General features: G+C 37.4%; 3 protein-coding genes and 1 pseudogene across 3 annotated transcripts; all 4 read right to left on the bottom strand.

The window, feature by feature from the left end:
- Positions 1 to 587: 587 nt before the first annotated feature.
- LOC113696181 (prunin 1 Pru du 6-like) lies at positions 588 to 2,140 on the bottom strand (annotated as a pseudogene).
- A 1,082-nt stretch (positions 2,141 to 3,222) lies between these two features.
- On the bottom strand, positions 3,223 to 5,405 carry LOC113715089 (patellin-4). The gene is made up of 4 exons (XM_027239257.2): positions 4,311 to 5,405; positions 4,065 to 4,189; positions 3,771 to 3,912; positions 3,223 to 3,636 (listed from the first exon to the last, which is right to left on the bottom strand). Exons 1-4 carry the CDS (start codon positions 5,079 to 5,081, stop codon positions 3,373 to 3,375), a joined length of 1,302 nt encoding a protein of 433 aa, XP_027095058.2. The 5' UTR covers positions 5,082 to 5,405; the 3' UTR covers positions 3,223 to 3,372.
- Positions 5,406 to 5,891: 486 nt separating this feature from the next.
- LOC113715082 (structural maintenance of chromosomes protein 1) lies at positions 5,892 to 16,522 on the bottom strand. The gene is made up of 18 exons (XM_072082497.1): positions 15,760 to 16,522; positions 14,950 to 15,186; positions 13,937 to 14,170; positions 13,301 to 13,539; positions 12,790 to 13,056; positions 12,352 to 12,622; positions 11,492 to 11,615; positions 10,850 to 10,960; positions 10,668 to 10,775; positions 10,446 to 10,585; positions 9,962 to 10,051; positions 9,673 to 9,881; positions 8,993 to 9,168; positions 8,751 to 8,860; positions 8,214 to 8,593; positions 6,935 to 7,186; positions 6,305 to 6,532; positions 5,892 to 6,207 (listed from the first exon to the last, which is right to left on the bottom strand). Exons 1-18 carry the CDS (start codon positions 16,198 to 16,200, stop codon positions 6,159 to 6,161), a joined length of 3,666 nt encoding a protein of 1,221 aa, XP_071938598.1. The 5' UTR covers positions 16,201 to 16,522; the 3' UTR covers positions 5,892 to 6,158.
- Positions 16,523 to 17,499: 977 nt separating this feature from the next.
- On the bottom strand, positions 17,500 to 21,535 carry LOC113715075 (TOM1-like protein 2). Its single transcript, XM_027239233.2, has 3 exons — positions 20,872 to 21,535; positions 18,239 to 18,514; positions 17,500 to 18,040 (listed from the first exon to the last, which is right to left on the bottom strand). The coding sequence occupies exons 1-3, from the start codon at positions 21,370 to 21,372 to the stop codon at positions 17,735 to 17,737; spliced, it is 1,083 nt and encodes a 360-aa protein (XP_027095034.2). The 5' UTR covers positions 21,373 to 21,535; the 3' UTR covers positions 17,500 to 17,734.
- Positions 21,536 to 24,630: the final 3,095 nt, after the last annotated feature.

Here is a 24,630-nt window from a genome sequence, read left to right as displayed (position 1 = left end):
CGTTCACCTTTGCTTTTCAATGACGGCTGTTTCCTTCACCAAAAAAAAAAAAGAGACGGCTGTTTAAAGGGGTATTTTACTCAAATACTACCTTTTCTTTTTGTTTGCATTAAATCTAGCAAAAACTGATTATAGAAAGTGATTATAAAGAACAATAAGCTAAACTCGTAGGGAGGACATTTGAAGTGATTAAAGAGAATGTTTTTACTTCCCTAATCGCATTTTCCCACTACCCCCCCCCCCCCCCCCACTAAGGTGAAGTAGTATTTTTCTTTACTTGTCTTTAATTTTTTAAAAGAAAAAAGAAGAAGAAAGAAAATAACAACCAATGTTGTGAGTGAGGGAAAATAGTAACCCTTGTAGTAGTATTTGGTAAGCAAATAAATGCTAGCTTCACACGATTTATCCCTATTCTCCTCTCCACAAGTTAAAAAGTTGAGTTGGTTTACTTGGGAAAATTTTTTGTTTCAGAAAACTTAAACAATCATGTGTAATTAATTACCACGAGGAATTAAGCTAAAAAAAAGTTACCCTGATGAAGTTGCTTCTTTTCATTTTTAAGTAATGCTACTAATGAGCACATAATATGATCAATTTTAGTTCGTGTCATATTTATTCTTGGATCCCCTCAGGCCTCAACGTAACCAGTGCATCAACTCAAGCACTACCGACCCTTTTTTTTTTTAAGGTACTCTCAGATCAAAGCAAAGACGGAACATGCTATTATTATTATTATTATCTAATTGATCTCTCCCTCCCGAACCTAGATATCCTAGAACCTAGAATCAGAGCTGAAGATCATGGTTTCCACCCTGTTAAACTTGAGCTGTCGTGCTTCATCTTCCGAAATTTGCAATGCATTGGCGACCACGGATGTGGGTAAACCCCGGAAAGTGGAAGAGCGCCCGGCGATGGTGTTGATCATGGCGTTGTCATTGGTATTGAACCCAACCCACTCAAATCCTTGATTATTCCCAGCTTGCTTCACAACCGCATAGTTCATCGGAACCACCACCACCTGTCCCTCGCTCAGCTGCTCGTCCAAAACGCACTGCCCCCTGTGGTCCACTATTTGCACCCTGCCCTCGCCTCTTGTCACGTACATCACCCCGTTCGCGTTCACATACCAATGCGGCGCAAATACAGCATTCTGCCACCCCAAATGAATAAAAATGAACATATACAGAATTTATTTAAAGATTAAGGAAGGGAGCATTAATTCATGCTTTTCTACATCCTCATGCATCACCAAAACGACTCGTCTAGTTATCAATTCATTCATGGTTTTCTACATGTTTCATCTCTTACGTGCGTACCTTGTAGAGGCCTCCCCTTTCAGCGCTGAGTCTGAAGAAGCTGAGAATGGGGAGGTTTAGGCTATTGACTGTGTGGAAGCGTCCGGCTTGTGGCCTGTGGGTTGTAGATGTCCGTGCGGGAGGGGTTGTCGATGATCTCCCTGAGCCTGGCGGTGCAAATGGTTTCTTCCAAGCCATTGTAGCCTTGCCCTTGTCCCACTTCTTGTTCTTGTGTAGTTGGAGGCCTTAGCACATGAAGGCCTTGATCAACTTCAACAATGTGGCCCCTTTGATCATCTTCAGATTGAAGTTTTCTTGCTGTTTCTTTGTTGGCATTAAATGCCTCGGATAAAGTCTTGACATCGAATCCCCTGAAAATATTCTTGCCCCATTGCACTTCCCACCCTTGTTGCCCTTGTTGCTGTTCCTGGCTTTGGCCTTCCGGGTTCCCGGCAATCTCTGTCAGTCATTATATTAGATTAGGTTAACAGCTAGCTTTTCTAAGCAAAGATGGATCAAGAAGAAACTTAACACCTTTAACACACATGAAATCAGTTTGAATTCCTGACCCTGCGCTCTGTGTCAAGTTGGTTGACTGCGTTTGTGGTGTCTTGCAGCACAACCAGAACAAGGTCTTGATCTCCCTCATTGTAGGCCCAGTGAGCTGCCCCGGCTGGGAGTGCAAGAATGTCACCCTGTCTGCACTGTCCGATCTTCTGATGCCGGTCTTGGAACCTCTATGTCCTATCAAACTGAGATTGGGATGACTGGAATGTTTCGGCACATCCAGGTATCGCAGGCCCGCAAAAATCCCCTGCCTGCGTCCGGATTCATCATCACAGCCATTGACTAATAATGAATGAATGTGATTGTCTTTACAAAAATTATGATAGTAGACTAAAATCACGAGCTGAACGTGGATGGTACTAAAATAAATTGCATGGAACCTACCTCAGGCCACATAGGCAAGTAGGGGAGCATTAGTATAAGAAGGCAAGAGGAACCCTCTGGGTTTGATGGTGTGACGAAGCACCGCCACTCCAGCACATTGGAACTGAACGTCATTATGGTCATCGAACTCCGTTACTCCAGCTTCTGCTTGGATTTTGCCACTGGGTTGTTGGGGATTGATTCTTAGGATTCGGCACCGGCCTTGCTGCTGCTGAGTGCTGACTGAAGCAGCCATGGAAAAGGCAAAGAAAACCCAAGAAAAGAGACAAGAAGGAAAACTTACCAGTATGCAGTTGTACCGCAGATAAAGAGGCTAAGGGGGCATTAGGGAAATGGCACCTTTGGGCTGACGTGAGGGTGGCAAATGGGGAGTAATGGGATTCATAGGAGGAGAAAAGGTGTTTGGTTTGCAATGGACTGACACATATGCAATAGGTTGTGCCATCATGCTCCACTGCATGGCAACTAAGCTCTCATGGCTTACACCTCATATATATATATATATATATATATATATATATATATATATATATATGATATACTAATATGATATATTTATCCCTTAAGAACTCCTCTTGCATGAGGAGGTGCATCTCTGTTTGCATCTAAGATAATACTAGTAGATGGCTTCTTATTCTAGTGTGCTTCTGCCACCACAAAAAATCGTCGTAATAAAAATTATTTAATTTTGTATATAAATCAATAATAAGGCTGTTTGAATGAATAAAGCCGTAATCCGTCAGTTTGATAATCGGGACTATAATGGTAAGCCAAGCTCAACAATTATAACACAAAATAAGGATGGCAACAAAGAACAAGTAAGATTTGCGGAGTTAATAAGGCGCGTTCTAAGAGATGTCAAGACTCCAGCTGCCAATAAATTAGAGAGTGGAAAGAAACACATTCATATAACTTAGAGAGTGGAAAAAAAAAAAAAAAAAAAAAAGCAAAGCAAAAGCTAATGTGAAGAGAGCAATTTTGTGCAACATAAGTTTAATTCATCATCAATTGTTGAAAGTAATAAGGATTTAGACGAATATATATATATATATATATACACACACACAAATCGGAAAGGGATGAAAAGAGAGAGAGAGAGAGAGATGTACAAGCAAGAAATATATGCTCATGTTGTGAGCTTATACAAGGGCTGACAGGGTTTACTGTTGTACCTATAAAAAACCTTTTTCTTCTTGAATGTCCCGTTTGCAATGGTAATTACTATGTTCCCTGGTTCTCTGATGTAAAAAGAATTCCTAACAACCTCTCCCATTTTCTTCTCCTTTTGAAGCAATACCTTGTATGAACAATCATCGATTGGGATGAATTCTTCTTTGTAGGTAGCATCATGACCTGTGATGGCCACATCCCAAGTTACTATCCTTTCAGCCTGCTTTGCGCCCCCCACAAAAATTGAAAACAGGACATATTAGTCGCCTAACATGTTTGTTCCGAGTCACCTAATCAAAACTCATGTTTTCGTTTAAGGGCATAAAATAAACCAACATTTGATTTAATCTTTACCTCGTTTACTGGAATCTGAATATGCTCATACGTATTTGCTGGGACGTTCAGCTCTAAAACTTTGTCAAGGGCTGAAAACTCGATGTCATTCTCTCTCTTCAGGCCACCATATTGAACTAGTAAGCTCTCTGGGTTGATATACCTGCAAAATTAAGCGACATTATATTTAGTGATAGTGTCGTACAAACCCACCCCCCCCCCCCCAACAAAAAAAAAAAAAAGATAAGAAAGAAATTGAAATTGAACGTATCTAGATTCTAGGCTGTATATGCTTTCATAGCAAAGCTTCCTTACTTGAGAAGAGTACTTGTGACTTTCGCAGACCTGACAAAGATAAACTTGTTCTTGCTCTTTGCTGTGATTTGCCTGAGATGTAAAGCGTTGACCGCACAGTACCAGAGTGGAAGGTTTATGATTAACTGCATTTGTTGCACACGAAGTTTAACAACCAAAATCACATTCTATTGTCTAAGACAAATATGACTCCCATAACACCTTTCACCACATTGAATAATGATTAATGTGATAGAATAGACTTACGTTCTTGTGCATGATCCCAGGGTAATATTCATGAATCAACTTTATCATTTTATTGCAAAACCACCGCATTTCTTTGATGCTTTGTCCTGGTGCATTCTTGAGATCTGTAATCTGAAGAATAGAGTTTGCCCCTCCGGGACTAAAATTAAGCAGTTGGATTCCCTTTTCAATACACTGAATCCTCCACCTAAGCAACTCCTCTAATTTCCCATCTGCCCTCAAAAGTTTCTTGTTCATTTCCCTGTCGGAAAAATCCTTGGAAGTTAGGTAACATATGGGGCGGCCTTCCTTGTCCACACCTTCTATTCGCCACATATTTTGCAGCTTAGGACACAGGTTTTCTTCAAGAATTCCATCCACCTTAAAATCCCTTCTCCATTTCATCATCTTGCAAAGCATGGCAAACGCGTCAGAGACCTTGTAATCTTTAGCTTTCAAGAATTTCATTAGGACAATGTCCGTGGCCTCGTGACCTTTACTGGGTAACAAGGGAACGCCCCATAAGGTAATGTCCTTATTCGACTTCTCTTTGGTTCTAGCATTTCCTTTGGCCCCAAAAATGCAATTGCCAAGAATTGCATCTTCAACTCTGCACCTAAATTCGAGCAAAGATTTCTTCCGCGATGCGTTCATTTTCATTTGACAGGTCTGATCATTTTGTGAAGGCAGCGGGGCCTGATCGCAGATTTCTTCTTCTGATGACTCGGACTCATTTGGGCTGCTGCCATCCTCCCTTGCCTCTGACTTGGAAAGGGCCTCATCCTCGGGCATTTTGACGCCCTGTGCCGGCCAGGGTTCCGGCTGCAGGACGTGAGAGCACTGGTGGCTGGGGAGCGACCCGAGAACGACTGGAGGTGGTAAGGGGAGCTAGATAGGTGACTCGAAACTTTGGACAGTAATATCCAAAATGACAAACTTTTGCGCTGCTCCCACGGAGGAGCCGAAACAACAGCCTTCATTTTGAAACTACTAAACATAACTGATTGATTTTGTTGTTGCCAACCAAATACGGGGTCTCCGTCATCAATTGATTACTAAAAATCGGTTAGCCGTTTAAGGTAAAAAGCAATCTGCCGTTGCTGAGCTGGCACGGACGCATTCTATTTGGAAGACTAGCTTGAAAGAACGGTTGCCAAAGGCATCAAGCGCGAGCGAAGAGCTAGTTTTACGGGGCAACGATCAAATGTCAAAATCCTGGATGTCCGCTCAATCTCCAGGCGTTGCCAATCATCTAAAATTAGATAATATGCAACAGATTCTATGTGATGATTATTCAACCAGCCCAGATTCAAGAGAACTCGCACTCCCGTATTTTAATCTTGTCACACCTCTGCTCAAATTTCAACATACCAACCGTTGTTAATGCTATAAAGCCTTCATTGGATATAGACAATCAGTTTACATCATTGGTTTGGCCAGCATTTCTTCACTGTTTATTGAAAAATTTTTACCTCTACCAAGAAACAGCATTACGTGATACATTTAAAATCTAAATGAATACCAGCAGAAACAACGTCCGAAGGACGCATCGAGCATGATCGTTAAGAACATAGGAAAGCAGTAAATCCGAGGGAGAACAAGTTCAAAAACCTAAGACTGCAGAGTGACAATTAAAGCAATTCCATTCCTTTACAGATCCTCGTCACCAAATGGTACACCAATTTACACTGGCTGTGCACATCAGAGTTAAAAAAAAGGGGAATTAATATACAAAAGCAGCTGCTCTGCTTCTCATGGTTTCATTCTCCTGTCCAAAATGAACATCTCTATTCGCCTGACAAACTCTAGTTCCCAATTTGTATGTACATGAAAATATTCCAGGATAATCAGCGATTCAGAGTCAGAACCTCAGGATTCCCGGAATTTTGTCAGATCAAATGTCAACGTCCTCGAGCCACTGGAGAATAAATATTTTGTTGATAAGTGGACATGCCAGAAAAAATACAGAGATAGACGAGCAAAGAATTGTTAAATACTAGTTCAAGGAGCCTCACCCAATCTCACAATCCCTGTAAACCCCAACCAGAGCTTCAGCCTTGTCATAAAAACTGTCTTTTAGTGAAATGACTATACTCTGGAAACCACTTCCTCCCTCAGCGTCCTGATTGATTCTGGCTCCTCCGCATGATTTTGATCTGATGAATCCAGCAACCTTGGCAACATTTAGATTATCTAACGCAGCATCCACTTCGTCCAAAATGAAAAATGGCGAGGCTTTATAACTGGAAATACAAGGACAATAACCTCAAGAACAGGAAACCCATGAAAAGTGCAACACTTTTGATTGGTCATGAAAAGTGTGTTAACAGAAGAAAAACAAAACATGTTCATCTTAGTTGAGGTACTCAAAAAACTTTGTGTTGACACTTGACAGCAGAAAGCCACTATGCTCAATGAAGACAGCGAAGCATAAAAGCTACAAATTAGCTCAGGATACGAGCAACATGAAATAACGAAAAACAGAGAGAAAAAAATTTAAAGATTTCAGGGATATATAATATACTATACCAAGTCACAACTAATCCAGTCGTATCAGTCAATGTTGAAGGTATCCAAATGCAGACAGAAGAAACTAGATGTTAGCCAACATGATCCCCAGACTAGGTGAAGGGGTTCAAACTTACCTGTGGATGGAGAATAGCAATGCGAGTGCAGCAACTGTTTTTTCTCCCCCCGACAGTTGTTCCATATCACGAAAACGCTTTGTTGGGGGCATAGTCGTGTACTTTATCCCATGTAAAAATGGCTCATCCTCATTATCCAAGTTTAGGTATGCCGTCCCACCAAGGGGGTGGGTATTGCTCTTTGTGAGTTGTTTGTAGATCTTGTCAATATTACCAGAGATGTGATTGAAAGCCTCCATAAATTTTTCATACCTGTAACCGAAGAATATAGATAAGCAGCTATAGCTAACAAACAGCTATACCCAACAAACACTGTTCATCAGATTCGACATACAAAATTTGGCCATCTAAAATAGTTCGTCACATTTCTCCAGATTTTACACGTGAATGAACATTATGCAAATGTAAAAGGGAAAATGATAAAATTTTAACCTTTGGTAACTGCAAATCTTGATTGTTTTATTCATATTTTACAAGCATACAGGGCATCCAAGAAAACTAGACATGTAGAGTTCCTCAAGATTCACAGATTATCTATCTCTACTGGTGTACCACTTGCCTGTATCGCTTCCTGCATTTTATAAGGTGCAAAATACATTGGTACAAGACCAAAACTTTCATTCAATCATGAGGAAATCTCAGGACAAGGTTTTAATTTTCATTTCCTTCTCAAAAAAACCGCATCTCTTGTTTGCGCTCAAGGTTCACAATGACCACCACATACAGAAACTCTGCAATGAGCACATAGTATTAATCAAAACTCCGTGGTCTTCATAGCACAAATTTTCAAACAAGAGAATCACCAGCGCTTTGTGCAGCACTTGAGTTTAGGTACAATGTTCTTTCTTTCCATCATATTGGCTAAAGGTTTCCAACTTAAAAGATTATCTGCTGATCTAACTTCCACTTATCAAACAAAAAAGGAGATCAATCTCCTAATGATGATCAGCTAGCATTTGTGCTGCAGTTCCATAACAGTCTTCCCCACTGTTGAAACACTAAACAACAAAAGAACACTTGGCCGAAGCATAAAATGTCACTTTATCATGGTTGATCCTATGTTTCTTTTAACTGCTGCTTCCATTACATTTTGACACAGAAGCCATACTAAGATCCCACATTCTTCCTCGGTTTATTGTCGAACAGAGATTAAATAGCTTGAAACATCTAATGGCAATTTAGTTGCAAGGCAAGAAAAGGAAGAAAAAAACACACTCACAGAGTGTTGTACAATCATGAGTGTGTAAATTCATTAACACCAGGCAGAGAAGATTAATACCTGGACTGCTTGACATTGTTGAACTCTTTAGCTACTCTCAACTCTGCTTGTCGTGCCCCTTCAAATTCTTTTAGTATGATTTTTTCCTTCTCTCGCAAGGCCTCATATTGATCAAGAGCCTTCAGATTTGGAGCTGTTCTTTCAATTTCTGACATTAAGCCAGCAATTTTTTTTGTGAATTCTGCCTCAAGCTTGTCACGCTCAGACGGATTCATATTCTGCTGTTGAGCTCTACTTAGTTTGCTAAAATCAAAAACTGGACCATGTGTTGGCTCTCCAGTATCCATTGGGTCAGATATAGTTGGAATACTTATATGCTCCAATTCACATTTCTCCAGTATTTCTATTTTCCGCGAATTTAGCTGCTCAATCTGTGCCTCCTGTAAATTCATTCATTTCCTTTACACAGAGCTTCTAAATGCCAAACACTTTTTTTCCTTCATTGGGGCATGGGGGGAAATTGTAAATTTATGGTTTACCATGAACATGTTGCTAGTCCACAGAGATAGATAATACAGTAACCTGAAGATCACAAACCTTTGATTTTATCTGACGATTATGTTTGCTTATGCTAGTTGTAGCAGCAGAAATCTTTTTCTTCCACTCCTGTACATCCTTTTCACACTCTTCAGATTTGGATTTCCACTCTGCAAACAAGGCAAATAATTATTCAACACATCTATGGCAAATCATGCCATACTCTTCCAAAAAGTCACAGAGGTGGAATATTCCTATGACAAAAAATGATATCGTTTTAGCATTTTCAGCTTGTACTTTACCTAGTACTTCTTTCTTCAGACGATCAATCTCATCTCCAGATTTCTCCATGGAAGACTTCAACTCAATCTCTCTTTTCTCAACATCTTTCAAAGCACTTCTCAAATTCCCGAGTGTTGCTTCCAATTTGGCAATCCGTGATCGTATGTCAACATCACGCTTCTGCTCATACTCCAACCTAGCCACAGGTAAAGAAATTGCACAAATAAGATTGTACGAAAATTCCAAAAACAATAACATAAGACCAGGGTATATATACAGAAAATGAACAATGCATATTGCACAATGAAAAGTCTCAGCGCAATAACACCCCACTTCAATCAAACACAATGCCAGACATCCATGCACGTTATGCCTACATCGGAAGGCATCCTAAGAAAATGGTGGCTAGCAGATGGTGCACAGACAAACATCCATGACATTTGCTAGTCTAGTACAAGTACCATGCTCAAAGAATGATATCAGATGCAGAATGAAATGAACCATTGGAATGTCCCAAAGAGGAAAGACTACATATGATGTTTAAAACGAAATCGACTAGCAGTTCGAATGTCCTGATACCTCTGTAGGTAGATAGCAGTTGCATTAGTTTTTGAGGTTTAAAACGAAATCGACTACATATGATGAAGCCACAATAAAAAAGTGGGCAGACTCAATAGCCTGAAAAGTATCGAATACATACTGGTACTTCAACTTCGATTGCTGATTAAGCAAGCCAAGCTTTTGTTCAGCCATTAGCTGAACAGCCTTGAGCTGGTTTTCTTCATACTCCCGGATGTTTTTCACGCCAACAGACTCACTAAATTTCTTGTAGATCCGATCAACAATATCATTAATCCTCTTCTCTAGTGATACGATTTTTATATTCCTCGTATTTATCACATTTTCCAACTGCAAGTGAGTAATAAAAAATCAGTCGTCACAAGCATCATGCAGTTTGCAAGTTAAAAGGTAATGAAGAATATGAGCACCTTCTGAAGTTCAGGCATAACACGACCTATTTCTTCATCAATATTTCGCTTTTCCGACTCCAACTTGGAAAGCTTGTCCTCAATACTGTTCTGCAAGAGAAACATGATCAACACATAAGGCAATATTATCGAACTGAGAGAGTAGGAAGATTCACTTTCAGTATTATTTTTCCATATCCTCTATGATTTTGAACTCTCTCTAGGATATCTTGTAAAACAATCCATTACAAAGCCAACAATGAGAACTTATTTAAATGGGATAAGCCATCCCTAATCTAGTCCACCAACAAAATGAGCTCTAAAATAACAAAAGAAAAACAGTAACCCTATTTAATCCATAAACCTTTATTTGTTCTTGATTTGATCATATAATGAATTGCATGTTCTACTACCAGAAAGAACTGCTACCACATCATCATTAATTTTTATCCCCAAGAAAAACAATTAGTTTAAGCATGTGAAAAATAATCATCATTTACGCAACCTTCTCTATTTCAGCATACTGAATTTTCTTTTCAAGTCCACTTATTTTGCCTGAGGCTTCAGACTCTCTCAGCTGCATTTCTCTTATTGACCCAAGCTCTTCCATCTCTGACTCATAACCTTCTTTTTTCTTCTTTAACCCTGTGTATAGAAAAATAAGCATCAAGTATTGCAGAAATAAATTAGCATAACATAAATGAAATTAACAAACAGCCCCACAGACCCTCAACTTTTTTGTCATCCCATTTATGTGAACGTGCTTCCATTCCACCACTTGTACCACCCGTCATCGTACCAGATTTTGTCAAAACGATCCCATCAGTAGTGACAACTGCAAACAAAAAAGAAGCGTTTAGAATAAATGAAAATCTGATACTTCCTTGGTGAATTATAAAAGCTGTTTACCTTTGAACCTCTCTCCTGTCCAACTGAGACGCTTAGCTTCATTGAGGTCATCACAAACCAAAGTATTTCCAACTGCAAATAAGATGGCCTTTTCCAATACTGGATTAAACTTGTGATAGTTAAGCAATAACAGAAATCGTGTGCTTGGAGTCCAATTTCATATAATATTACAGAATTGAAGAATCAAGCATTCTGTTTGATCTCAACGGAGAGAGACAACAGATCCCATAAACACAAAAATTGAGATAAATAAGCTCCAGATGGCCCAGCAATCAGATTACAAATTTTTCCCCCTAATCCTTTAAGCTTCTTGGTTGAGGGTGAGAATGTCTGCATGCTTCTTCTGTTATCTTTCTATGTCTCCTAATGGAAGGAAGATGGGAACCCTAACAAAACCTTACAGCAAAACTAAAATAAGTCCCTGATGTATTCTTATCCTGACAATTATTCAGTGTAAATCATTAATCAGATACCAAAAATAGAATGATCATCCCAAGCTACAAAAGCTAACATGTTCCAGCATCCTATTTTACCTTTAAAAGTTATCCAGCAACAGGCTACACAAGATATTTCACCAAGATGAGAAACAATATCAGAAAACTCAACATTATAGAAAAACTAAAAGAGTTCGAAAAGGATATTCTATGACATCAAAAACCAGCTTTGACGTCCCCCCTAAGGTGCGCAACCTCTCAATAATTGGCTTTACACGGACAGACTGGAGAGGTATAAAGGTCTGAGGAGGAAGCTTTTGTGCCTTCCAATACTGTAAACAGGTAAGCTCAGCTTGAAATGGTAGATCAAAGTTAAATAACCAAACTACAATAATGCAAATCCCAATGTCAACAATTACATTAGATTAACAGGCACAACATCCCAGGAATTAAACAGATCCAAGAGACAAGTCACCACGAGAAAAGTTGTAAATAAAGATCAAATCAAACACAATTGAAACAGAGACTGAACACAAATACAAGGCACTTGAGAATCATTTGGACCATCACAAATCTGGCAACATAGTGGAAATTGGCCCAATACATGTAACTTCAGTTTGATTAAATTAATGTAGATACATTAAACTATGATCTATCCTATAAAGGAGGAATGGCCTAAAAACTTACAGATAAATTATTCCCTATATTGAACGCCTAGAAAGAAGCATCAGTTCAATAGAGAACCAGACATTAAGCAGTAATGAGCATATCACCAAATGATACTATTTTCAATGTCTACCAAACCCCTTTGAGACATATTCAAGCCCTCAACAAAAGGTTATAAGTGTTCTCATAAGAAAGGAGAGGAAGGCAACAATAAAGAGGAAGGATCAGAGGGTAACTTTGCACAGGATATCCTTCCCACCACAGATGTATTATCCTAACCACCAAGCAACATGATAGAAGATTGACATGGATAACATCAGTGAATGAAAAGAATCAGTAACCTCAAACAAAAAGGATAATAGGTTGCTTGATAAAAAATTAAGCAGTCCCACCACATGGTACCTTAATACATTCTTTTCCTGTGTCCTCATCCTCAACTACAACTGCATCCATAAATCTGCCCATAGCTACAGTGACAGCAAGATTATATTTTGTTTGTGTTGGTCTGCAGAGTTCAGTCATGCGACCATGAACACCTGGAAAGAGGCGTTTCAGAGTTTCAGCTGCTTGAGTAAACCTGACATCCCTTTCATTTTCATGTCTGTCCGCCTTCAGCTCACGTAGTTGCTGCTCTAACTCATCAATTTTTGTTTTCAACATTTCATGTTTCCGTCTGCATAAGCGAATGCAAATTAAGTGAAACATGATAAAATGGCATGCAAATAAATCTTGAAAAAAGAGGCACATATAGAAAACTGGAAATGCTTTCAAAGTGGCCCACTGACAAACTAATTGAGTAATTCAACATTATGAATGATATCTACAGTGAAGCTCACTAACTTGGATCCATCAAGTTTATCTTTCATCTCACGCTGTTCCTTTCTCACTCTTGCAAGTTCTTCCCTCTGCTTGTCAACTGTACCTAGAATTTTCACCAATCTTGCTTGCATCTGTTTCTCCTGAGCCTCAAGCTCTTGCTTTCGATTTTTCAACTGTTGAAGATTTTCTTCCAAATTCTTCTGAGCTTCAATATCAGCATGCTGTTGCCTATCTAGCACCTCCTTCTCATCCCTCAGCTTTGCAGTTTTCATCCCAGCCTCCTCTTTGCTGGAGAATAAAAATTAGATACAATTCCAGAAAGTTTAGCTCATTTTAAAATCATTAACTCCAACAAGACGACTGTTTTCGGATGATTTAAATTAAATTCAAAAAATCTGAATTCAGATAGGACTCTGATATAAATGTAAACAACATTCTACATAACATGAAGTATCGCTTAATAAAAGTACAGGTCTTCAGTACAGGAAATATGTGCAAAAGGATATTTCAACTATAATATAAAGTGACTCACATATGATGATATGTCTCCAACTGGCTATCAGCTAATTGCAGTTTTTCACCAGCATCCTGTCCCTTTTCACGCAAGTCATCCAGTTGCTTGATGAGATCTTGCAAGTCGTTCTGAAGTTTCGCCATTTCTTCCACATGCCTGAGCTTCTCTTCTTTCTTTTTGTTAAGCTCTTTACTGGTACTCTTGATTTTCATGGTTAAGCGTGAGACTTCTTCCTTTAGCTTAAGAATTTCAGGTTGCTGTAATAGAAAATCCATGTCAAGGAAAACAATTCAGGAAACCCGTATTTCAGTGGCATAAGAAGAAACCCTAGGCAACAATTCAGGAAAACAACAAAATACTACATACAATGGTTCAAACCTACAAAAGATACTAGCAAACTCCTGAGCAAGCTCAGTAAGATGCAGAAAAGGCAAATCAAAAATTGTCAAAAGTATATCATGAATTAAAGATGTGGTGCACCCATCTACTGGAAACCAGAGGCAAGTAAAACCCAGCAAATCTAGGTACAGGAAATCAAACGACAACCATGCAACGAATTTCATTCTCAAGCCACTAGGACATCAGCATCAGGAAAATCAATAGCTAAAAACAATCACATATGACAGCAAATTTAACCCACGAAGTAAAATTTACATTCTTATCAAGTCTCGTCTTTCTCTCAGCAATTCTCCTTTCACATTGTGCAGTCTCCTTCAAATATACACTCTGTTCTTTCTTCTTTTTGCTTAATTCACTTTCATAATTGCCTAGTTCATCAACAATTTCTTTGCGACTTCGCTGTTCAGCTTCAAGATCCTCATTAGCCTCTTCAATATCCCTCTCAATGGTCAATAATTGCCACAGAAAATGATCTTGCTTCAAAGATTTCTGCAAAAGGAAAAGAAAACTTGTGCTCAACAAAAATGCCAAGAGTTCAATAGAACAGTTTCTTCTTTAGGCCAACGGGGAAGATAGTCAGAGAGATTCTGGTTAAAACCATAACTGTATCAAGCAATCGCATGCAAAATTTGTAAAAGCATGAATGCAGAGAACTTTTTGAGAAATCGAACTCTACTTGTAATATAGAAACTAAGCATGATGCTAACCTTACACTGAACAAAAAAGCATATATCAAAAGCAAAGAATTACATTGGTCAAAGAAGAATTACATTTGTCATGTACGGAATCACTAGAGAAAGATTTCTGCTTAATGAGTAGACCAAAATCAACTGCAGAACCACTTGATAAAAGAAAAACAAAAAAAAAAAAAAAGAAGCAAGACAATATAAACCAAAATAGACCTATGGGTGATGAAATCAGGTAGATTTACATTTTAGTGCTACACGTATAAGTTTACTAGATGCTGGGGAAGCAAATGCATAACAGATTGTAAAACTAAAGCAAAATAAGTAACCTTGAACATACACACACACACACACACACACACACATATATATATATATATATACCAGTCAACAAAACTCAAAATTAGAGCAAAATGATAAACCTTGCACACTTAAATACTTATACAACAGAACATAAACAAAGAAAACAAAAGGTCAGAATGCTAAAGCTTGAGAATATATAAGATCGTGAGCACTTATCCATAACGATGGACAAATGCCTAACAATGACAATAAACACTTTGATACGAACTTGAACCATACCAATTTCTCTTGCAAATGAAGATGTTTCTCAGCCTCTTCCTTTTGTTCTTTCTTCTGCTTTACCTCGAGCTTTATCGTCTTCTTCTTCTGATAAGCAAGTGCTGAGTTTTCTTCAGCTTTGGCTTTCTCTTCTTCCAACTCCTCATACTTCCTCTTAAATTCTTCAGAGCCAGAGATTTGCTCAAGCAGTGCAGTAAGTTCTTTAGGATTTTTTGATGCTATTGACTCCACATCTCCCTGTATTAATTGCTCAACTTAGAAGGCTGAAAATGGTACAATGCAACCAAAAAAAATCTCAAGAACATCCTCCATTTACTTTAGAGACCTGACCATTTTAGACAATAACCCAGCCTCATTCACTATCTACAGCTATAAATTTAAATCTGGAGAACACTTTATATCTTGTTTCTCAATTGGATGATTTTAAACTGAAACTTGGGGCCAACCATAATCTTGTGCTATCAAAACTTTGAAAGGTCAGAAACCCACACCATTGCACTGCCCCTCCTAAAAACGGGACACAAGGTAGAAGCTATTAGTATGTCTGAAACAGAATCCCAGTTAAAACGTAAAAGAGTTAGCTCACCCGATTGAGTCACTCTAATTTCCAAGTTTATTTCTAGAGCATGCATCAATCTTCTTTTCAATTGAAACCAAAACAGCAAGCGCACTGAAATATCTACAATTCCTATATGGTTTCAAAATAGTCTCAATCACTGAAATATCACTTAAATTTCCCGTTTATCCCATAATTCATACCATTAACAGAAGCATAGTACAGCACTATAAAGAAAGGGCAGTGGAGTCAACCTGGAAAACGAGAAAATTCCGTGCTTTAACAAGAATACCAAAGTCCCTTAGCTTTTTATCATAATCATTCCAGTTGACAATTTCACCATTAACCCGGTATTCACTACCACCAGCACTAGTAATTGTACGCGTAAACTGAAATTCAGAACCGGTATCCAACCGATAAACCAACCGCACAAAAGCTTTACGACCTCTCTGATCTTTTTCACCGTCATCAACAGCGTATATGAGGTCCTTCAACTGCGCGCCGCGGAGCTGACCAGTACGGACGCCCAGGACGAAGCTAATAGCATCCATGAGGTTGGACTTGCCGGCACCGTTGGGGCCAATTATGGCTGTGAAGTCGTAGAACGGTCCAATAATTTGGAAGCCTTTGTAGGACTTAAAGTTTTCGAGCTCCAGCCGGAGGATCTTGCCCGGAGGGATTTTCTCCGGTGGCATGGCGGGATGGGTTTGGAAATCAAAAATAGTCTGGAAGATGGGAGAATTTTTTATAAGTGAAGGTGTTACTTTTTTTCCCCGGATTTACGCGAACAGAATTGAAATCTGTAATGTGGAATGGCAATTTCAATTTCTAGGGTTTGGACTGTGTGAGCAGTGAGGAGAAGAGGAAGGAATTTTGGCGGGATATGAATCTTCGGGGAGCATTTTGGGGGTAAATATTTCGTCTATGAAGAAAATTGCTATGCTTGTACTTCGTAAAAGAGTGTCACGCACGATTGAAAAGCGTAGGGAAAGGACGATTTTTCCTGACACATTATACCTGTATTTTTTTTTCTTTTTCTTGTTTTCCCTCTTTCTTTCTGTGTACAATTGTACAGCACACACTACACTAAATGAGGGAACGATCGATTGTTTGGATAGAAATTTATTTAGATGATTTATTTAAAATAATTATTATAATATTTTTTAAACGTGATATAATATATGAAATAAAAAGATAATTAAAATTTATAAAATAAATTATTTTATTTTAAAACATTTCAATCCAAACATATCCCATTGAAGGTGAATGTCTAGAGAATAATTTTAAAAAAAAATTTTGTAAACATGATTTCCAAAAGATCTAATTACGATACTTATCACAAGCATGTTATCTAAGAGTTTGTCTTCGATTGAAGATTATTTTTATCCATTGTAACACTTGTAATTTATGATTTTATGTAGAATAAAAGAATAAAAGTGATAAAAAAAAAAAAACGGACCCATTTTAATCATTGTTTGGACCCATTTTAATCATGATTTTATGTAATTATTTTTTTCTAAATAATTTCTTTCAAACGGACCCATTTATTAAAGTATTAATCTCAGGTTTAATTTTTTCCAAGTATTAATCATTGTTTGGACAAACCTCCGAGGGAAGTAAATACATTTATTCAATGGCCAAATTGTATTTTCAAATTGCTAGTATTTACTACTCGTAAATACTTAGTTTTTTTTTGGTTTGGCCTTGATGGTTTTATCATTTATGGCTTGAGAGCGCGCTTTTGATCAAGCTCCAGCGTAGCCGGAGGCTAAACTACCGGTTCCGTGCCGGGCGATGCGAATGAAGGCGCCTTGAAGAAACAAGCAGACCATAAACGACGAAGTCCAATAGGATCCATGACGAGAAAAAAACAAACAATTACAAGCAAAAGAAAGCCAATCCCATATAGCAGCATCTTTGCTGTAGCATCAAATTCAAATCACGACTGCCTTTAACACGCTCCAACGAGTGAAATGAAGAACAGAGAAAGGAAGGAGGTCAAATAAAATTATCACATTAAGGCCAAAGTTTCACTAATCATAGCTTGATCAACCGCTCACCTGAACATACAGCCAAATGATTATTATAACATACTTTTGGGCTACTCTACTGAACGAAAAACAACAGCATCCACAAACAATACTTCAATGTGCGTCCAGTCTCTCTTTTGCTCCACCTTCGACACCACCGCTCTCGAGAAGAACGCTCCTCAGATTGTCACTCCCGGACTCAGACTTTTGAAACTTCCGTTCTTTCAGTTTCACTTTGATTTTGAACCTGCACCAAGGAACTGCCTCCTTTAACACCAGACGCATCTGGCTCACGTCCTCCAGCACCACCATGTTTTGGCTCAGTTCCACCAGGCACGAGGGGATCTTCCATTTGCTGATATCTAGAAATTATTTGTTGAAGCTCGTCATGGATACTTAGAGCCTCAAATAGTAAACCCTCATCATCGACGGTGCTTTCTACGATTCCCTGAATGACGGGCAGAGATTGCTTGCAATTTTCCAACATGCTGTCTGTCAGTTCATTCTGCAAACCACATCATATCTTCATCAATTTTTATTATATTCCTACTGTGAAAATAAAATTTTGTCAATTTTATGACAGCAACATGTTCTAAAACAATGCTAACATGTATGTGCTTGCTTTCATGCAAAAGAAGGTTTTCACAAGGATCAATTTATAACACAAGGCGCATGTCAGATGCAAGTATGAAAGTGGCACGACCTTAGCTGGTTTTTGATCGTCCTCAGAGTTCAATATGCTGGAGAAAAGGTCGAGGGTATTACGAGTCACCGCCAGAGACTCTCTCTTTTCTTCAACTGATTTGCCAGCATAACCATTATATGTAGCATTCTCTGAATGGTACAAGCCTGTGTCCGGCATAGGGTAACTTTCAGGGGGTGACAGCGGGTCTTGATCCATATATGTCTCCAGTGGGTGCTGCATGGGAGGCATGTTACCATCGGGCAATCCAGAAGGGAGAGTTCTTGTCTTCAAGCTCTGTAAATTTTGGAGAATAGGATTAAGGATCCATTTATCCAAAAAGAATGCAGCTAATGAACTCCTTTAACAGTTAATACCCTCTTAATAGCAAAAGGAAGGAAAAATCAAGTCACACTGCCACCAATCACACTAAATGACATGTCCAGTCTCATCATATACTGTATCTCTAAAAAAAGGTAATGATTGAAGTATTAAAACGCAAGTGCCTGTTCTAGTTTGGAATTTTTGTGTATGTACATTTCTGTGAATACTCTTTTATGCTTGATCAATGGAAAGTTAAGGTTCCCCCCCCCCCCAAAAAAAAGTTTGCATTTTTTGCTGCATAATTTCGCAAGTACATAGAAAATTGTGGTTACTGAACTAGCAATTTGAAAAATTCAAAAAAATATCCCTTCCAGACTTTGATAAGACAAACCCATTCTAAAATAATTCTAGGATCCTCCCAAGAAAAAAAAAAAAAAAAAAAAAAACTTGTAAAGTTTTAAGAGCTAAAACAAATGAAAAAGCAAAGGATAATAGATCAAGAATGCTTTCATCTTAGACATCCAAATGCTAATAAATATAAACAAATGAGAACAAGTCCCAGAAACAAATCCAGCTTATGTCCCTATCGAAGATCCATGGCAGAACTCATCCACTAAAAGCCAAGTAGAACATAAAAGTTCCAAAGGGTTCACTTTCTTTGGTCACAGAGTACAAATGCAATTCCTATTTATCAAATCAGCTTTACCGAGACCACCTCCAGGAAAAGCCAGATATCAACTACATCTCAAGCTTTCCTTGCTAACAAGAATAAGACAGAATTCAACTTCATATACTTGCAAATGTGCATTTAATTATCATAGGGTATCTAAGCTAAAAGGTATGGAGGTTCTGAAAAGGAATTAAGGGCCTCGTTTACTTCTAAATCAAGTATAATCAGAATATGCCAGTCATTCTGACTCCCATTTTCTTTCCTTTTCACTGTCTCTCAACAAAATCAAACAGTCAAGGCCTATATCTAACAAGGTTCACCACATTCAATTTCTTTCAGGCAAAAACACCGGAGACAGGCAACTGCAACCATCAGTGCTTCTCAAGCAGCATAGGCACAAAATGCCACACATCTACTTGTGCCAAAATTCATTCTAAGAAACATCTTGAATAGACAAGTCCTAATATCACCCTTTAAGCAAATAAAGGGAGGGAATAAAAATTAGATATACAAAAATCTCCCAAAGAATCAGCAACCAATGTATAAAAAGCCAAATCTCTACCAAATTAATTAATCAATTAATAACAAATGAAAGGGTTAACTGAAGTGCAGAACTCCATGAGGAGAATAAATAGAGAAAACCAAGACATTGGTCCTTGCGTTGCCTTACTCCATGCTACCTCTTTTTTTTTTGTTGGGGGGGGGGGGGGGGGGGGGGGGGGGGGGGGGGGGGGGGGTTGGTGGTAAGGAGGGGGCGTTAGGTTCCATGCTACCTCCTTTATTATTATTTTTTCAAAATCACGGGTAGATGCATGGTCTAATAGTGCCTTGTGTTCTTGCAAATAGATCACAATGATACTCTTGCTTTTGAAGCCAAAGACGATTATTGAAAGCATAAAATGCTTTAGATGCTGTAAAGTGTTTAAATATGAAAATTGAATGAAAAATTGTTAAACCTCAAAACTGAATAAGACTTTATACTTCAAAACAATTAAAGGATCATCCAATTTGTTGATGATAAATTTCAATCCATTCACCCGTGTCATACAAAAATGGAACTTCTCATGCTAAATCGATGAAAACCAGCAATGCTGTGACATCAAAAGGATTCTATTGCAATACCAAGCAATCATAATGTGTGACATCAAAAGGATTCTATTGCAATACCAAGCAATCATAATGCATGAGCTCCTAGAGCTCTAGTGGTCACAAGCAATTATGTTAGATTTTACTGGGTGCCAATGCCAATCTTTCCCATCAACAAACTTCCCAATTCACCTCCCATAAGAGACATTTCATTGAGAAACGTGAATAACCCTAATCCAACAGCCCCATAACCAAAAGTAAAAAAGTGGAGTTTGTTTTAAAGCCTCCAGCTGGGATAACTAACCATTACGACTCAATTGTCTAATGACAATATTTATCGTCATATTAGGCTTATTAGCTCGCTGAGCACATTTTATCACCGATGTTCTACAAAATAAGCAAAGCAAAGATCAATAAAAACCAAAATAATCAATTTCTTGGAGTCATCTCTGGGTTAAAGCAGTAATCTTTTACAGCATCAGGTAGGAACTTTCACATCCCCGAGGGTAGAAAACCCCCAAAAGAAGATGCAAAAAAACATAGTAGTAACATGCAAAATCATTTTCTCACTGACCAAGTAAGTTTGATGAAAGACGGGTAAGTACATGAGATCCTCAGACTCGCCCCAAGCTCTAATCAGCTGCATCGCCTTGACGCGGTTCTCGTGGTCCGTTTTGGGATCATCAATCAGTTTCATCATATCATCCAGCACCTTCTCGGAGGCAACCTCGGAGAACACCTTGTCGCAATTTGAAGTACAGGTCTCCAACAAATCGAGGCTCAAACCCTGGCTGACGGGACTCTTTCCCAACATTTTCTTCTTGATTGCCTTAACGACCTCCGTCCCGTTAAACTCCTCGCTGTTAATCAAGGCGCAAATGCGAAGATTGAGACCCCAGTTGGGTTCTTCCATTGTCTCCAAGGTAGCCTCGTCTACCATCTTAGATTCGGGAGTTGGGGCTTGGAGAATTTCCTTCATCTTTGAGCTTACGATTCGGCTCATTTGGGCTCCGCCAGTTTTTAATCTCTCGCCGAACGAGGATGAAGCCATTTTCAGTTTATCCAACTTGTCCATCTTTTTCCGTTTCTTTTTTTTTTTTTTACTTGCTTTTGAATCTCTTTATGATGCTGGGAAGAGCGGTGGTTGTCGGTGGCGGGGGAGGACGTGGGGGAAATTTTGAACAGGGACTCAGCTCAGGCCTCAGGGAGGGTGGGAATTGGGATATTTTTTTGGCCTGACGGGAAGGATTTGATACTATAGTTCCGCGTGTCTACATTTTGCAGGGGAATGGGACCCACCTCCATGGATTTTTAATATGGGTCGGGGACTGGGTTGGGACGTAAGTGTGTTTATATTGTAAATTATTGGAGATAATTTTATAAAAAACGTACTATAAAATTTTTTTTAGGCAAAATTATCCAAAACGTCCCTCATATTTTTTTTGTCCCTCACTTTTAAAAGTATAATTTTATATCCGTTACATATTCACATGGGTCAAATTTAGTCCCTAACTAGGTTTCCGATCATTTTTTTGCCAGAATTCATCACGTGCAAAGCACGTGATCATTTTTTAACGGTAAATTTGTCAAATTATATTTTACATAATCTGATCTACAGTCCTCCACATTTTATAAAACAAATTTTTTCGTCCCTCACATTTTATAAAATGATTTTTTTATCCCTCATATTTCACAAAATAAATTTTTCCATCCCTCACATTTCAAAAAATGAATATTTTCATCCCTCACTAATTATATATGTGAGGGAAACCCTAAAAAAAATGTGTGTGAATACATTTTGTTTAAACGCATGTATATGTCTATTTGATTTTGCTTAATAATACGAATAACATAAATATATGTATGTGTCTATTTGATTTTACTTAACAATACGATACCATATATTATACGTGATCATTTGATTTCATCTGGTATTAGCTAGTAAATAATCTTGCATTCATTGTCAAGTTGGCCAATAAAACTATTTTCGATCAAAATACAATAAGAATATGCAAATTAAGATTATATTGGTAAATATTAGTTATAATCATACAAAAAGAGAAGATAGCCCACAAGTTGGACCCAATTACATACATATGTTTATGCTATTATTATTAAGCAAAATCAAATAGACATATACATGTGTTTAAAAAAATGTATTCACACACATAATTAGTGAGAAATGAAAAATTCATTTTTTGAAATGTGAGAGATGGAGAAATTCATTTTGTGAAATGTGAGGGATGAAAAAAACCATTTTATAAAATGTGAGCGACGAAAAAATTAGTTTATAAAATATGGAGGACTATAGGTCAGATTATGTAAAATATAATTTGACAAATTTACCCTTCAAAAATGATCACGTGCCTTGCATATGATGGATTCCGACAAAAAAATGATCGGAAACCTAGTTAAGGACACAAATTGTCCGCTGTGAATATGTAAGGGATATAAAATTACACTTTTAAAAGTAAGGGACGAAAAAAGTTATTTTACAAAATGTAAGGGACGTTTTGGACGATTTTTCCCTTTTTTTGATGTGATGTATGTGAGATAAAAAGGTGATTGAAAAATGTGTTGATGATTATGTTTGTTTGGATAAGAGTTTATTTGGATGATTTATTTGAAATAATTACTGTAGCATTTTTTGTGATGTGACATATGTGAGATAAAAAAGTGATTGAAATTTGTGAAATATTTTTTTTTATTTCAAATCTTCCTAGTCCAAACACAAAGTTTACTATTGAAGATCACAAGTTAAAAGTGCTCAAAATTTATTGTATTTCTTTTTTCCCTTAAAAGCCCTTGGGAAAATTTTCAAATCAACAAAAAATAATCTAGGCAGTATTGCGATCCAATTTTTTATTTTGTTTTAACATTTTTTTTATATTGCAACACTTGATAAATAATATTTGAAATTAAATAAATCTATGCTTGATTCTGAGGTCGATCAGTGTATTGTTAAAAACTAAAATCACTCATATTGATTTTGAGGGATAAAATTTTCACATCAGTGATATATGGAGGACGATTGGTGCAGTTCTCTCTTTAAAAAAAAAAATCTATGCTTGATCTCTTATTTTTTTCTCTTTATTTTAAAAAAATACATTTTGCATATCGAGTTGCTTAAAAAAAGAAAAGAAAAGGATCACTAATGCTTAATTTTCAATTATTACACAGGATATGAGGTTTGATATTTGTCACAATAGTTCGCAGTCAAACAATTTAGGGTAGCTTGGGCACGCCATTGAATGAGAAACGAAACGTGATAGGACTTCTTAAGGCGCCTATACATTAATTTAATGACAATCTAGTGCTTACAGCGTGTCAAAGTCCAAATGCTATTTATGACTACTTGTTTCACAATTGTTTGGCAAGACCTTTGAGAAAGGCATTAGGAAATGCTTCACGATCCAAAACTCAAATGTAGTCGAGAGTTAATTATTTAAGCTGCGTGAATACGTAAGTGATTAATTTCCAAAAATTTGTTGGAATTTAGTTTCACGCAAATTGGGCAATCATAACATCTAGTAATTTTTTATTTGTTAGTCAATTAGTGTTTCCAAGTCATTTTGTTGCATACCTTGAAATGACTTGCTTCGTCCATTGCATTTTGAGGATTTTTTTTTGTCCCTAATTTTTAAAATGAAGCTAATAGTCCGCGACATTTTAAAAGCAAAGTAAATTAATCATTGAATAACAACCTGATATAGATTTAGAGGTAAAATTAAAACGCTATTTTAGTTTATTCTAAATCTAACTACACATTGTTATCGGATCAAGCCAAATTCAAATAATGTACTACTTGAGTAAAAATATTTGAACTCAATTGAATTTGAGTTTGAATTTAAGTTTGTCGAGTGCTTCAAAGTTGAGGTCAAACTTATTTTACTGAGCTTGTCAAGTTCTTCAAAATTGAATTCAAACTTATTTTACTTTATTCAACTTCAATCGAATTTTTAAGTTATATTTTGAAGTAAATTTATAAATTTGCAACAAAAGATTAAAAATTATTTTATAAACATACTACTTAATAATGTTTGATGAGAACATGAGTTTTAAATATTTCTTACTCGAATTTGAGTCAATTACCCTATCAAATCATTTGAATTCAACTCGTACCCGTCAAGGGACCCAAAAAAATTTATCTAGAGGTGAGTGACAAAATAGATAATTTTCCCTTTAGAATATCAATGAGAATTACGGTGCAATACATTTCACATCGACGATCTTGAAGTTACAATTTTTTGGGGTAAATTCCAGTTAGAGCTATTCATTGGGAATGTCTTGCTTGGATTGTCAATTTTTTTTTTCCAAAAATTTTACTTTTTCT

The sequence above is a fragment of the Coffea arabica genome, chromosome 1c (genome assembly GCF_036785885.1).
Source record: "Coffea arabica cultivar ET-39 chromosome 1c, Coffea Arabica ET-39 HiFi, whole genome shotgun sequence".
Taxonomy (NCBI): domain Eukaryota; kingdom Viridiplantae; phylum Streptophyta; class Magnoliopsida; order Gentianales; family Rubiaceae; genus Coffea; species Coffea arabica.
The sequence above is the reverse complement of the archived record's forward strand: the minus strand, read 5'-3'. Positions and strand labels throughout refer to the sequence as shown.